General features: G+C 39.6%; 1 protein-coding gene across 6 annotated transcripts in view; it reads left to right on the forward strand.

Moving 5' to 3' along the window:
- The first annotated feature begins 3,078 nt into the window (after nt 1-3,078).
- LOC119960907 (calcium-responsive transcription factor-like) overlaps nt 3,079-13,890 on the forward strand; it is a 71,495-nt gene continuing 60,683 nt past the window's right edge. The window contains exons 1-5 of one of the 6 annotated variants that reach the window (XM_038788496.1): nt 3,189-3,430; nt 6,274-6,313; nt 9,395-9,471; nt 10,525-10,649; nt 11,438-11,668. In XM_038788496.1, the coding sequence (XP_038644424.1) occupies nt 10,539-10,649; nt 11,438-11,668 (342 nt within the window). In that variant the 5' untranslated portion in view covers nt 3,189-3,430; nt 6,274-6,313; nt 9,395-9,471; nt 10,525-10,538. Of the gene's footprint in view, nt 3,158-3,188; nt 3,431-6,267; nt 6,314-9,394; nt 9,472-10,524; nt 10,650-11,437; nt 11,669-13,890 lie in introns of those variants that run through there. The other 5 variants (XM_038788488.1, XM_038788491.1, XM_038788503.1 and 2 more) reach the window with 5 other exon arrangements.

A 13,890-nucleotide genomic window follows, 5' to 3' on the forward strand; every position in this document is an offset into this window, starting at 1 on the left:
GGCCTCAGATAGCAGGCCCTTGCTGTGTAAGTGCTATTTGATAGCACTGTTGACAAGGCCTTACGTCACTTTGATGATCAAGAGGAGGTTGATGGGGCAGTAATTGGCTGGCTTGGAGTTGTCGTGTGGACAAATTGTGTGAACAAAACATACCTGGGCAATTTTCAGCACTGTTGATTCGATGCTGGTATTGTAGTTTGGCAAGGAGCATGGCTAGTTCTGGAGATAAGCGGCTGGATTTCAGCCAGCAGGATTTCTCATTGTGCCGGCAGCCCATGGGTTTCCTGGCGGCATGGTAACAATGGCTGATGGTGGGAACGCCGAATCCTGCTGCCAGCGAGGGTGCAAGAAAATGTGGACCGGAAAATCCCACCCGAGGTTTTTAGTACCTCAGTGTAGATCCCTCGAACCAATACCAGGACTCAAAAGATTTAAATTATGGAACTTGTTGCTAAATCTGGCCTGCATTCCTTTGAGTTTAAAGATTGTGTGGTTATCTGAGATTTTTTACATATAAACATAGGTAGATAAAAAAGCTCTTTCCCATCGTAGGAAAATTCAGAACAAGGAGCCAGTCTTAAAATTGGAGATAGGCCATTCAGGAGTGAAATGAGGAAGTGCATTTTTAGAAAGGCAGTGGAAATCAGGAACTCGTTCCACTAAAAGGCAACTGAACCCGGTACTGGGTAGCCGACATTGGTATTCTTTTTTTTCCAATTGAAAATTCTTATTATTTGTGTTTAAATCTCTTCATGGTCTCACCCCTCCTTTCACCCAATTTACAGTTGTCCTTCAGCTATTAAAGTTCTATGCTTTTCCACCTTCATAAAATTAACATCTTTGACTGAGCTTTTGGTCACCCTCCAAGAGTTCCTTCTTTATTTCAGCAATCATCTGATCTGTTTAAACCTCTGTGAAGTAGCTTGAAATTTTCTTTCTACATTAAAGGTAATGCATAAATGTAACAAAAGCAGAAAATGCTGTAAAATCTCAGCAGGTCTGACAGCATCTGTGTAGAGAAAACAGAGATAATGTTTTGAGTTTGGATAACTCTTCGTCAACATTTAATCCTTTGTTACATGTAAGTTGTTGTTGGAAGTATTGTGCTCATTTATATCTTTAATCAATGCTGTATGATTGATTGTCCTTTTCATTATTATTTGGTCTTGAACCCATCTGTTATCCAGATTATGTCTCAAAATGTATTGAAGTAGCTGTTGAAATTATTAGGCAACATATCTCTTCTGATTTTTTAATTGTAATTTTAAAAAGTGCTATCAAACAGCACTTACACAGCAAGGGCCTGCTCTCCGAGGCCCAGATTGGGTTCCACAAGGGCCACGTGATAATTGTTTATTAATGTCAATCCAATGGTAATCAGCCCGTAGCATCCAGAATCTGTCCCCAGTAAGAATTGTGTTTTAATTTTTTATTTATTAAATTGTTCCATTTCCTCACATTGTCAAGCTCAGTCAACATGGCAAACACTCGCTGTTGGAGACGATATGCCTGTCAAGTTGGCTCCCTTACATTACTCAACTCAACAATTCCGTCAATTACGTTATCAACTTCATCACCATTAATCAATAATAAAGCAAGAAATGGAAAAATATTGTAGTTTTGATTCTTAACATCAGTCAGCAACGTGACAGTATTGAAAGGGGAGTGTTTCTGGAGCAGTTCAATATGGACAAAACATTATTATTCCCATACTGGTGCATACTAGATAACTGAGACCTGCTTGGTTCTGTTGCATTTTTGACATGAATGTTTTTCCCTCGACTACTTAAGTCAGATCCAGCTGCAATGCTGATGTTACAGATTTTATGGCCTCAAAATTCAATTTGCAGCATATTTGTATCTCCCCGGAGACACAGCTACGAATCCAGCCCAGGCTCTCATGAAGGATTTAATATATTTTCTGGTGGCTACAATGTATTAACTGAAATGAGTTTTCCGTGTTTTCAACTCATCTACACCAATGCTTGGAGGTACAGGATTCGGCCAGTTAACCACACAGAACAAAATATCCTCCCACAATTCACCTGAGAATGATATCGGTGACATCGGAAATCGCTGTTCTGAGTGAACTGGTAAGCTTTCAAGTCACAATTTAGCAGCAGAAATTGGTAATCTTTCAGGGGAACGGTGATACTGAGTATTTGCCCAGTTTAGACACCAAGGGTTGTGATGATATGCACAAGCAATCTTGTATATAATGATGTACATGACCTCCGACCAGCAGGTAGCAGTGTAAATCTACCATGTGACTGTACCTCAAGGAGTTGGGAGGTAGCTGTGTTGGTGGATAGTCATACTTGCAGTACAGTAAGAAGTCTTACAACACCAGGTTAAAGTCCAACAGGTTTGTTTCAAACACTAGCTTTTGGAGCACTGCTCCTTCCTCAGGTGAATGAACCACCTGAGGAAGGAGCAGTGCTCCGAAAGCTAGTGTTTGAAACAAACCTATTGGACTTTAACCTGGCGTTGTAAGACTTTATTCACCAGTTCATTCACCTGAGGAAGGAGCAGTGCTCCAAAAGCTAGTGTTTGAAACAAACCTGTTGGACTTTAACCTGGTGTTGTAAGACTTCTTACTGTGCTCACCCCAGTCAATGCCACCATCTCCACATCATACTTGCAGTAGTTCTAGGATAATTTATTTGTGTTAGTAGTTTGTTATACATTTCTTCTAGTTATCTTTACCACGCATTTGTTTTAGAATAAATTACTTTAACTAGTGAAGGACTAGATGTTCTATTGTGCATCATTGCTATTGACCATGGCACAAGAATATGGCAAGTGGCTCAATATGGCGCTGCAAACAACGCTCAGGAAAGATGTCGTTCTTCCGCTCTTCACAGCAAAGCAACCAAGTTTGCTCCGCCAGCTGGCCTTATTTCCTCAAGATTAATGAACCCATCCGTGTTTATCACTCGGTCGGTGGAAAATAAGCTCACCGAGTAGCCACTGATGATTGGCCCCTGCCCGGCGGCGCTGCGCGCGCCCGGTGGGGGCAGACCGGGGTTTGAGCGGGCGCTGCAGGCCGGCCTGAGGACCGCGCATGCGGCGTGCCGGCGCCGGGGCTGGGCGGGCGGCGCATGCGCGGTGTCGGCGGGCCGGCTCTCCATGGCGGATGTGTTGGAATGAAGACGAGGTTGAGTAGACTCGTTCCGGTGTTTTCCTCGCTGTCTGTCTGTCCGGCCGGCCTCTGTCCCGCGCTCTCGCTGCCTTTCAGCCTCTGGGACCCGCTGCACCCGGGAGGATGGGGGAAAAGGGAGAGGAGACGCGGACCTCAGACGAGCCCTCACTAAGCGCTCGTTTAATCAAAGCTGCAGCGCGACAAAATGGCGAGAATTTGCTGCAGGCTGTCAAATGGGCGGGGGGGAGAAACCCACCTGGTCGAGTGACGGAGCATGCAGTATACAGAGTAATAGTGCTACATGTTAAAAAAGCAACATTTTTAACATTGATTGTAATACATTAATATTCAAATAAGCATTCGTGCAAAATGTGTCCCCCTCCACAGCAGGCGGTGTGGATTTTCACTATTGAGCCTCTGGGTACTGTGGGATGGTGACTTGCTGTTCGGTTGGATATTTGCAAAAGCTTAATCCATGGTTTATTTTAAAGAATGTCAATAGTGGGTGACTGTAGAAAAGCTTTAACCCTGAAACTTGCAGGATGACTCATTTCTGTTTCTCTCGTCCTCGTCAGTGCAGCTTTTACGAAAAATGTGCAGAATAGTAAAATGCAAATCCAAACGCACTGGTAAATTTACATTTTGTGATAGCAGTTTAATTTGTATTTCCCCGTAAAACCAGTTAGGCTGTCCAAACTGACCGTCCGTCTTCTCCCCAAAGGGAGTTTGTATTGAAATACTTGAATAATTTTGACCTACCTAAATAATTCCATTGAATGAATTTAATTTGACCAGGATTAACAAAAGTCCTTGCAATATTTTTTTACCAATATGAGCACTGGGGAGAGATCTATAAAATGTATCGGAGCATATGCCGGGAGGGTTTTATCTGAACCAATGTTTTACTTATCAGTTACTGAATTACATTTAATTACATTAATGTCAGGTGTAGGTCAAGTAATTTTGCATTTATTTATTTTGTGTGTTTATAAATAAATGTGAGAATAGTTAATGGTTTTTCTGTAAAGCTAAAGTTGCAGGAAGTAAGTGACATTGCACAAGAACTTTCCGGCAGCAAGTTTGTTTGCATAAGGGGTTCCAATTATCTTTTACATATTTGAAAAGCTTTATGATAAATCACCAAGTACAAGTTGTTTTATGTTGGTCTATATTACACCTGAATGCAGTTATCATTGTTAATAGTTAATCTTGAATTACGTTTTTTAAAGGTAGCACTTGCAAATTCAGCTATGAGCTGGATGAAACTAATACAGGGAGACTGTCTCTTGATTTACTCTTTAGAGAAATACCTAGTTTTCACTATCCCCACACATTGTCATGGTTGTGATCAGAAACTCAACATGTGAAGAATTATATATTTGCATCAGGCATGTATTTTTGTACTTGTGTCCAAACACCTTGAGGCAGTGTGTGTTGAGACTGACATATTTGTAGGTTTTTGGCGTATGGTTGTCAAAGTGCTAATCAGAAATACGTAAAATGAACCATACCATCAAAGCTTTCCATCTTGCGCTCAACAGGCAGCTACGAAAGATAAAACAGCAGTAAAGGAAACAACTTTTACTGCATGAGAAGAGAAGTCTGCTTGGTTGGCAAGTGGACTCTTGTAAAGACATTGACATTGACATGGAGCAAAGAACAGTTAACTACCAAGCAATTGTTTCAGATTCAAACCAGGCAGGTTGGCACTAATTGGTCAAGGCATAGCCTTTGGGAATGAACCAGGAAGTGGCAGTCCTCTGAACTTTTGCTTAGTTGGAAAATACATAATGTGTGGGTGCACTCCTGGTTGCAAAGGTCAGTGCCCTGTGTTTGAATGTATGACATCTAGCACCTGTAAGTGAGCCACACTTGCTAACCAATGAGCACTCCCTCCTTGTGCAGTATAAATTGTTGTTCCCTTTGCTGTTGGCTTATCTTGCGTAGCTATCCTGATGAGTGCAAAATGAAAAATTCAATAATATCTTTTTCAAGCAATACTCAAATTCCATGCTCCCACACGACTTTCAAATGAAGCACTTGTGTTAAATGTCTTTGCTCTCAAAATGGCATTGTGGATCTGAAATTCTGATATCTGCACGAAACACCAACACTAGTAATGAAAGAAGCTTTGAAATGAGGATCAACTTTAAGAATGAGTGCTAAATAATGAGCACATAATACTGTGTCAAAAGTTTTACAGGCACCACCTTTTCTTCATTGTTAATGTTATTCCAGCTGAGAAGCCAGTGGCCTGCTTATACATGACTTGGTGGTAAATCCCATGAGAGAAGGGAGTTAATTCCCAGCAGAGGTGGCTGAGTTTCAGATCTCTGAAGTTGTGAACCAACTTCTCGAGGGCTCTGTTTTATCTCCGCTTGTTGGTATTCTCACCAATTTTTGTCCCACTACCTAAACAAATTTTTTTAATGTATGTCAATAAATTTCACGCCAGTGCAGTCTCACACCACAGTGAAAATGTACAACAGTTTGATGAAATATGTGCCAGTTTACAAACTATTAAAAATGAAATAAAAGTTATTTTTTTATAACAAATCATTACAGTGAGCTATCATGAACATAGTTCTTGTTTGTCATGGTCTTTTTTGTGATCTTTTTTGTTTTAACCAGAGTGCCGTGAGCAGTGTGAGAACTGGTTGAGACCCAGTGGTTTCAGGGAACTGAATTAGCATAAGTAGAGATACAATTATAGACACATGTTGGTTGGGAGAAGTTACTTAAAAAGGTGTGGCAACTAAAGTGACATTAAGAAGTGCACATAAACCTTGGGCTTTGATTTGTGTAGGGTGAAACAACATTTGTGTTTATTTAACACAGCTTAATTTTAAAACAAAAATTCTTCGGGGGGATTGTTATTCATGGGAATATTTTAAAATACCTTGGCGAATGAGATGCGTTGTTAGAAATGACTATCATATCACCATAAATTCTAATCAGACTGAAAAATAGCTCTGGTTGCAAATCCAAAAGAATAATGTATTTTTATATTACAATTGGAGTATATTTGATTTTAAAAATATTTTTGTCTCTCATCATTGTCTCATACGTGTTTGCTTGGGAGGTATGGTAGTGAACTTTATCATGTCTATCCTTGTTCCACATGCACCCAGGCAAGTGAGATCAGAGGGCCAATGCTAATCTAATGCACTGGTTAGTATGGGTGATAAGGTGGTAATATCAATGCAGTCTAAAATCAGAAAAACTGATCTATGCTTAATATGTTCACGTGATGTGTTTCCAGTGCTGGTCTTTAAGCTGTTGGGAATGCTCTTGAGGGAAAATTAGATTGAAAGTGACTAGAACTGTTCTTGCCTACTTCCCAATGGCCAATTTCAGAGCAATATTCACTATTGCCTAGGATCATGTTGGCTGCCATCTTGGCCATAATGGTACATTGTAATCAAAGAGCTTGAAGGAGAAAACAAAGATTCACTCTCCATAAAACAAATTACTGGGCTCCTATCTACAGTTGGTGTGGATTTTTTAAGGACCTTTGAAAGAATGATATCTCTTTTCCTCGTCACATCTGTTTCAAGTCCGAATGTAGCATAAGGGGATGCTTGATTTTGCTTCTGGTTGTAAACTTATTTCCTCAGCGTAATTAGAGCAGATGTTAATTCTAGTTTTGCAGACCGCCTGCATGGAGAACTTTTGCCCATGAGTAATTAAACTGTGTATTTGGGCTGTACTTCACTTATCATTTTTTGGAAGGGTAAGATTAAATCTTCTGCATGACAATATGGCATTAAGGTGGGGAAGGAAATAAAATATTTTTAAGAACATGTCTGCGTGGGTTTCCTCCGGGTGCTCCGGTTTCCTCCCACAGTCCAAAGATGTGCGGGTTAGGTGGATTGGCCATGCTAAATTGCCCGTAGTGTCCTAAAAAGTAAGGTTAAGGGGTAGGGGGTTGTTGGGTTACGGGTATAGGGTGGATATGTGGGTTTGAGTAGGGTGATCATGGCTCGGCACAACATCGAGGGCCGAAGGGCCTGTTCTGTGCTGTACTGTTCTATGGATTTCCAGAAGTAGTTTTACGATTTCATATGATCTTAAAAAAAGTTGGCCAGCTGTTGGCAATGCTACCTATTGAAAAGCATCATATGGTAGTTTAATAGTGACAATACCTTTGTTTGCCACTTTGTTCCAGTTTGTTTCTCTTCTCTTTATAAACATCCTCATTCATTTTAATGGATACTTCATTAGGAGTAATAAAATACACTTGGGTCAAGCAGCAGCTGTAGAGAAAAAAAAAGTTAAGATGCTTCCGGTTGTTGACTTTCATCAGAGATACCAGTTGCCTTCTGGAACTCTTTCCATGTGGCCAATCTTCTTAAGTATGTTTGGACAGTGAGTATTGGTAATTTATTCAGCCACTGAAGACACAAGTTAAGGTTCACTATTTTAATCTGGAAACCACATATGAACCTTCCAGAATAATCTTTAGATAAAAGTGCAAACATATCCCTCCCCTCCTTTACTCCGAGTTACTGTGTCCAGCCTATCTATCAATTAATTCAGCACAAACCAGGAATTGAACTTGTTTGTGATTGTGGCTTAAGTTCATATTGGACATTGAATTTAGAAATGGAGCTGTCAAGAGGTGCCATAGTGAGAAAGTGCTGCTTTTTGCCTCTACCCACCTCTAGGAGAGTTGACATTATAATTAAGAGAGGAAATTAACAGCTTGAATGATGCTTCAAGTGTAACAGCAATTTTAAAAAAGTTAATAAATTTCAGGCAACACATTTTGTTGCTATTACTGGAGTAAAAATGCAGTATATACTGTTGAATTTAGAATTTATGGCAAAACACGTCAAGAGCAAATACAAATGTTCAGCAACATTGCATACTGTATTTATTCAATTTATAGATAACTTTTTTGTGCAAAGTTAAAAAGAACTTAATGCATTTTGATAAAATGTAGGTTGCTTCATCAGTTGGCATTTGGTTGTTGAAGATGAAGTGATTAAGTACAAGTGAGCGGGGTTTTAGGAAGGGAATGCTGTGATGAAACATGAATGGTGGTTGTAGGAAGAGAATACAGTGCAGTTATTCATGTGCTTTTAGTTGCTAGTATACCGGTTGGAAGGCTTGTTTGTTTGATTCATTTATTTAGGCAGCATGGAAAGAGAGGCCCTTCTGCTCATTGTGTCTGTGCCCGCCATCACGCACCAATTTACTCTAATCCTATCTAACCCCTGTGCTTATGAGTGTAAGTTTTCTCATAAGTTAATTTTTATACTGTTATTTTAAAATACAGTCACAATAGAAGTCAGATAATAAGAATTAGTTTAAAACTGTGAAATAAAGTTATCTTCTTGGTCAGTTATCTCAAAGAGGTTAAATTCGTCCAAGCTACAGGCAGTTAAACCTTTGTATCACACTCTACTCTTCAGTCATGCTTCATTAGTCATGAAAATGAACCTTTTACAGGATACTATTGATTTTCATTGAAAGAATATATGCACATACGGTAACAGAAGAAGTAGGTTATGATTTATCAATTTTCTAGATTTTGAGAAGATAATTTGCAGTATAGTTATAATACTTCTATAATATGTTGCCTAGGAGAAAGCTCTGTGCAATGTGCTTGCATATGTATGCTCCAAACACCAGGCAGTTGATAGAATCTATGGCATGGAGACAGGGCCTTCGGCCCTAACTGGCCCATGCCAACCAAAAAGCCCATCTAAGCTAACCCCATTTGCCTGCATTTGGCCCATATCCCTCTAAACCTTTCCTATCCACGTATCTGTCCAAATGCTTTATAGAATCATAGAAGCTACGAAAATGCAATTGGTGGGATACATAAATGTTGCAGGATATGAGACATTTGCACCATCGGAACTTCAAAATAATATTCCAAGGTCCGCTGAGCATCTTTTACAGGCAGGTTGACACAACACTTGTAAATTGCCACATACAAAGTTAAACCCAAGCAGTATAAAATTGCCTTTTCTCTGGTGCTTGACTTTGGAGTAATGCAGAATTTGTTTAGTAATGACACAATGTCATCCAAACACATTAATAGGCTTACAGTGAATATGCATACAGTCGGACATTCATAAGATACAGTCCTTCACTGAGTGAATGAGCTAATTGAATTGAACATTAGATGGGAGGGAAAAATTGATGAATGATTGTTGAATAGCAATTGCTTAGAACCCTGTGCTTAACTTATAAATAATAAGGGGAAGAGTATTTGTTACAATTTAATGTTTTATAATGTAGGTTACCATACAAAGAAGATTCAGGACGTTGCAAGGGAATTAAGTGGATTGGCTAACGAATAGTGAATGGATTTTAGTGTAAGTAAAATGCACATTGGTACAGGACATTGAAAAAAATGCACATTGGTATAGGACACATGGACACATCTGAAGGAGTGTCCATTTATGATATACAAAAGCATGAACAAAGAACCTTTTTCAAATGACCTCAATCGTACCTTTCACACATCATGTATATTCCATTCTATCTCGGACTCTTGTGTAATCTCTTGAAGAAAGGTTGTGCAAACTTTGTTTCACTTGCCAAAAAGATGAATCCATTTCAAATTTATTTAGACTAACTCATTCAACTATTCAGACCAAATTATTTTGAAAGCTATCTTTTATCTTTCGGTTATTCTGTATGCTGGACATAACTTACTGCTATCAGCCAGGTTTATGATATTTCAACTCTGGTCCATGTTTAATGAATTAAACAGAAAAAAAAATTAATGTCTCTATGTCTGACCTTTTAACTTGTGATTTTAAGGAAACCAACAGCCCCAAAGTACCTTGCCTGTTTAATCATTCACATATATGTGAGCCTTGATGGTGAATGTCAGCAAGCAGTTCCAACATGAGCATTACAGCTAAACACAAACCAATCTTCATCCAGCTTTTTATGATGCACTCCTGACTGACCAAAGGGAAGCTCTGATTGTTTCTCTGTTCAGTCTCGGGGACGCTCGGGTCAACTGTATTGTCCTGATTGAGATCCACTAGCTTCCCATAAGCCTGAAAGTCAAAGCTAGGTTATTCTTCATCTTTGGGCTCAGTTCCATGCTGAATAGTACAATGAAATACATTCCCCTGATATTTCTACATAATTTTCCATTAGAAAAAATGCCCTCTCTCCTATGCCTCTTCTGTGTATAAAGCTAAAAATACTTTGAATCACTGTTTGCCTTCTTCAATCTGCCTTTCTTTTAAATTCTTGTATCTTATGCATTTTGGTATCATTTTTCTCTGACTTTTGCATGAATTCTAGTATAACTGTTTGTTTCTCTGTATCTTCAGGTATTTCCACTTGGCTCTGAGTCTTTTGATTTCTTTATTCAACCATTAAGTATCATTTTCATTCTATTATTTCAGTGGTTACTTCTGAGATGGCAGAAGATGTCACTGAGGATGAGATTGGTATTGAGAGAAACACTACATTATTGGGAACAGATGCTGACATAACTGAGGACTCTGAGGCAGAACGTCAAGTTTTCCAGGTAAGATCACAGCTATCAAGAAAACGTTTGATCAAAACAGAAAATGATGGAAATATTCAACAAGTCTGTCAGCATGTGTGGAGGGAGCAGACAGATTAATGTTTCTGCGACTGATCTTTCTTCACAAGCAGTATGTGAGCGAATGTTGAAACTCAAGAAGATAGAATAAATGCTCAGTTGCAGGTAACAGATATTTCATTGAATTCCTTTCATAGAATCCTCAAAGTGCAGAAAGGTCATTCGGCCCATCAAGTCTACATCAACCCCGCAAAAGAACCCTACATTGGTCAACTCCCCCATCCTATCCCCGTAACCCCCGGCATTGATCACGGTCAATCCACCTAACCTGCTCATCTTTGGACTGTGGGAGGAAACCCACGCAGACACGAGGAGAATGTGCAAACTCCACACACAGACAGTCACCCAAGGCTGGCACTGTGAGGCAGCAGTAATACCATTGTGCCAACGTGTCGCCCTTCCAATGCTGCTGTACATGTAACCACTTTGAGGTTTGTGAGAATGGCTTGCCTTTTCCTTTTCTGTGAGTCTATCTGAGGATTTGCTCATCTCCAATTAGTGGCTACCCTACCTCCTAATTAAGAGGTCTCAGTCTCAGCTCCTGGTTACTGTGCCACCATGCCCTCAGATAAAGCTAAATTAAAAATTGAATGTGTCTTCAGTTAACCCCTTTCAGCTTGCCATCCTGGTGATGTTGAGCTATCTCTGCATGCTGCTGCTCAAATGCAAAGTTGCTAAATTTAGCTTTTCTGTTTGTTTAACTTTCAAAGCAATTAGCCTGGATCGATGATGGAGAATCTGCATTTGGAAGTAATGATCCCATCACTGTCATTCCCATCACAGTACACATTACAGATGACTCTGCTACTTCTCAGAATCCTACGGTACAAGTGTCCCAACAAGCACAGACTCTATCCACTGAGCCATTCCAGTTGATGGATCAGAACGGGCAACCTATCCAGTATGAACTTCAATCACTGGGGGATGCAAATACACGTATGGTTAGTAACAAATCAAACTGTGAGAAAAATTATACAAACTTTATGTTTCTCATTGACGCATGCAAGAATCTAGTGATGCTAATTACTGGACTCCACAAAATTGGCAGCACTTCCATAAGTTGATAATATAATAACCCCAAAATGTAACAGCTTTATTCTCAGTTAAAATATCGGCAAAAAATAAAACCCAAATGTGAGTGCATTTAACATTGGAGTTGAATAACCCAGAACTTGACACTGTTTTAGGTTTGACTTCCCTTTCAGAAGGGTCTAGCGAGCCCTAGTTGACCTAGTGGAAGAGGGTTGGACCTTTGATTCAGACTTCCATTCTCTTCGATAAGAGACTTGCACCAGGTGCTAGATATAGGTTAGGTGACATGAGTCACATCTCACAGAAATACTTATCCCAATTGCTTGATCATCGATTTTCAAAAAATGACATGGAGAATACTATTATATAGACTACATATTAATGCCCCAATAAATTAATGGCCTAATGAGTTTAGGTGTCAACTGTTATGCAGTATACAGTATGAACCATATGCTTTCAGCAATAGTGTCAGTTCGGCATTTGGCCAGGCTGCTGCTTGATTACGATGTATGTGCACTCTGTACAGTTACACACTTGTAAATCTTGTGAAAATCTTTAGAAATACTTGTAAATTATTCAACCTGAAAATAAAGGAATTATAACCCATAGGGGAAAAGCACTTGAGGCATCATCCTTTTAACAAAACTGATGCATTGACAGGCTAAGGGAAGTTCTTACTGTATTGTATGATCAATCTGAGGTAGAACTTTTAAGAATTTTGGTGTTTTTAGACATGTATCTGTTACATATTAACATTTTTTATTTTTGGTGTTAAGATTTTAAATTCTCCTTTCCAGTATTTTTAAGGTATAAAGAATAACTTTCACCAAAGGTTTTGAGTTCTAGTATTTAAGCCTTCATTTTTGACTGAAAAAGTTTGCAACCACTCACTTGATACTGCCTTGAATTATGCCTTTGCAGGCATGCCTTGATCATGTAAGTCTAAGTCAAACTCTGCATTAACTACCACTGTTACTTTCCAATAAGGATACTTATCCAACTGTGTCTTAGCATGGATGTAGGTCCTCCCAGAGCAAGGGAAGAAAAAATATATTATATAATGCATGTGGGTGCACGATAGCACAGTGTGTAGCACAGTGTGTAGCACAGTTGCTTCACAGATCCAGGTTCAATTCGTGGTTTGGTTCACTGTCTGTGCCGAATCTGCATGTTCTCCCCGTGTCTGCGTGGGTTTCCCCCCGGGTGCTCCGGTTTCCTCCCACAGTCTAAAGATGTGCAGGTTAGGTGGATTGGCCATGCTAAATTGCCCTTAGTGTCCAAAATGGTTGGGTGGGGTTACTGGGTTATGGGGATAGGGTGGAGGTGTGGGCTTGGAAGGGTGCACTTTCCAAGGGCCAGTGCAGACTCGATGGGCTGAATGGCCTCCTTCTGCACTGTAAATTCTATGTTCATGTCTGAAAGGACAGGTTCAATGCAATTGAAAGGAAACCAAAAGTACTCAACAGGTCAGGCAGCAGGGACTGTTCCCTATCACCATCTTCTTTTGCCTTGTGTGATCTCCCCCTTTTGTCCTTTTCTCTCCTGCCCTTGACACAATCCTTTCCCTTTTGTTCTTCCTGGCCCCCTTTCTAGTCTCTGTATGAAAACCTGTTAATTCTTTAATTTTTTCCAGACCTGATGAATGGTCAACAACTTGAAACACTAATCGTTTCTCTGTCTTCAAATGCTGCCTGACCTATTAAGTAATTCCAGCATTTTCCATTCTTTTTTCTGATTTAAAGCTGTATTTTGCTTTTGTATTAGAGTAGTTTATTGAATTATTTTTGGAATCTTGGTCTTAAAAGCAATTAATTAATCTCCATTGATCTCGGGATCCATCTTGGTAAAGCACTCAGATCGGACAGAAATTGAATGCAAGCAGAAAATATGCACTTCATCCCAAAGATATACTGATAAATTATAATTTATTTCACATATCTGGCAAGAAAGCAAAGGAAGGGAGAGAGCTGCCACCGAATGATGGTCATGAGTAAGTGTCTGTTGGCGTCAAGAGAATTGTTACAAGTGCCATCTTTGGCACTACCTGGATTGGTTATCTTGTTGCTGAAATAGTACCGATCACTTTTCCACCATTAAGATGCTCCTAACTAGGGATGGATACCCTACTGCT

The sequence above is a fragment of the Scyliorhinus canicula genome, chromosome 2 (assembly GCF_902713615.1).
Source record: "Scyliorhinus canicula chromosome 2, sScyCan1.1, whole genome shotgun sequence".
NCBI classification, from domain to species: Eukaryota; Metazoa; Chordata; class Chondrichthyes; order Carcharhiniformes; family Scyliorhinidae; genus Scyliorhinus; species Scyliorhinus canicula.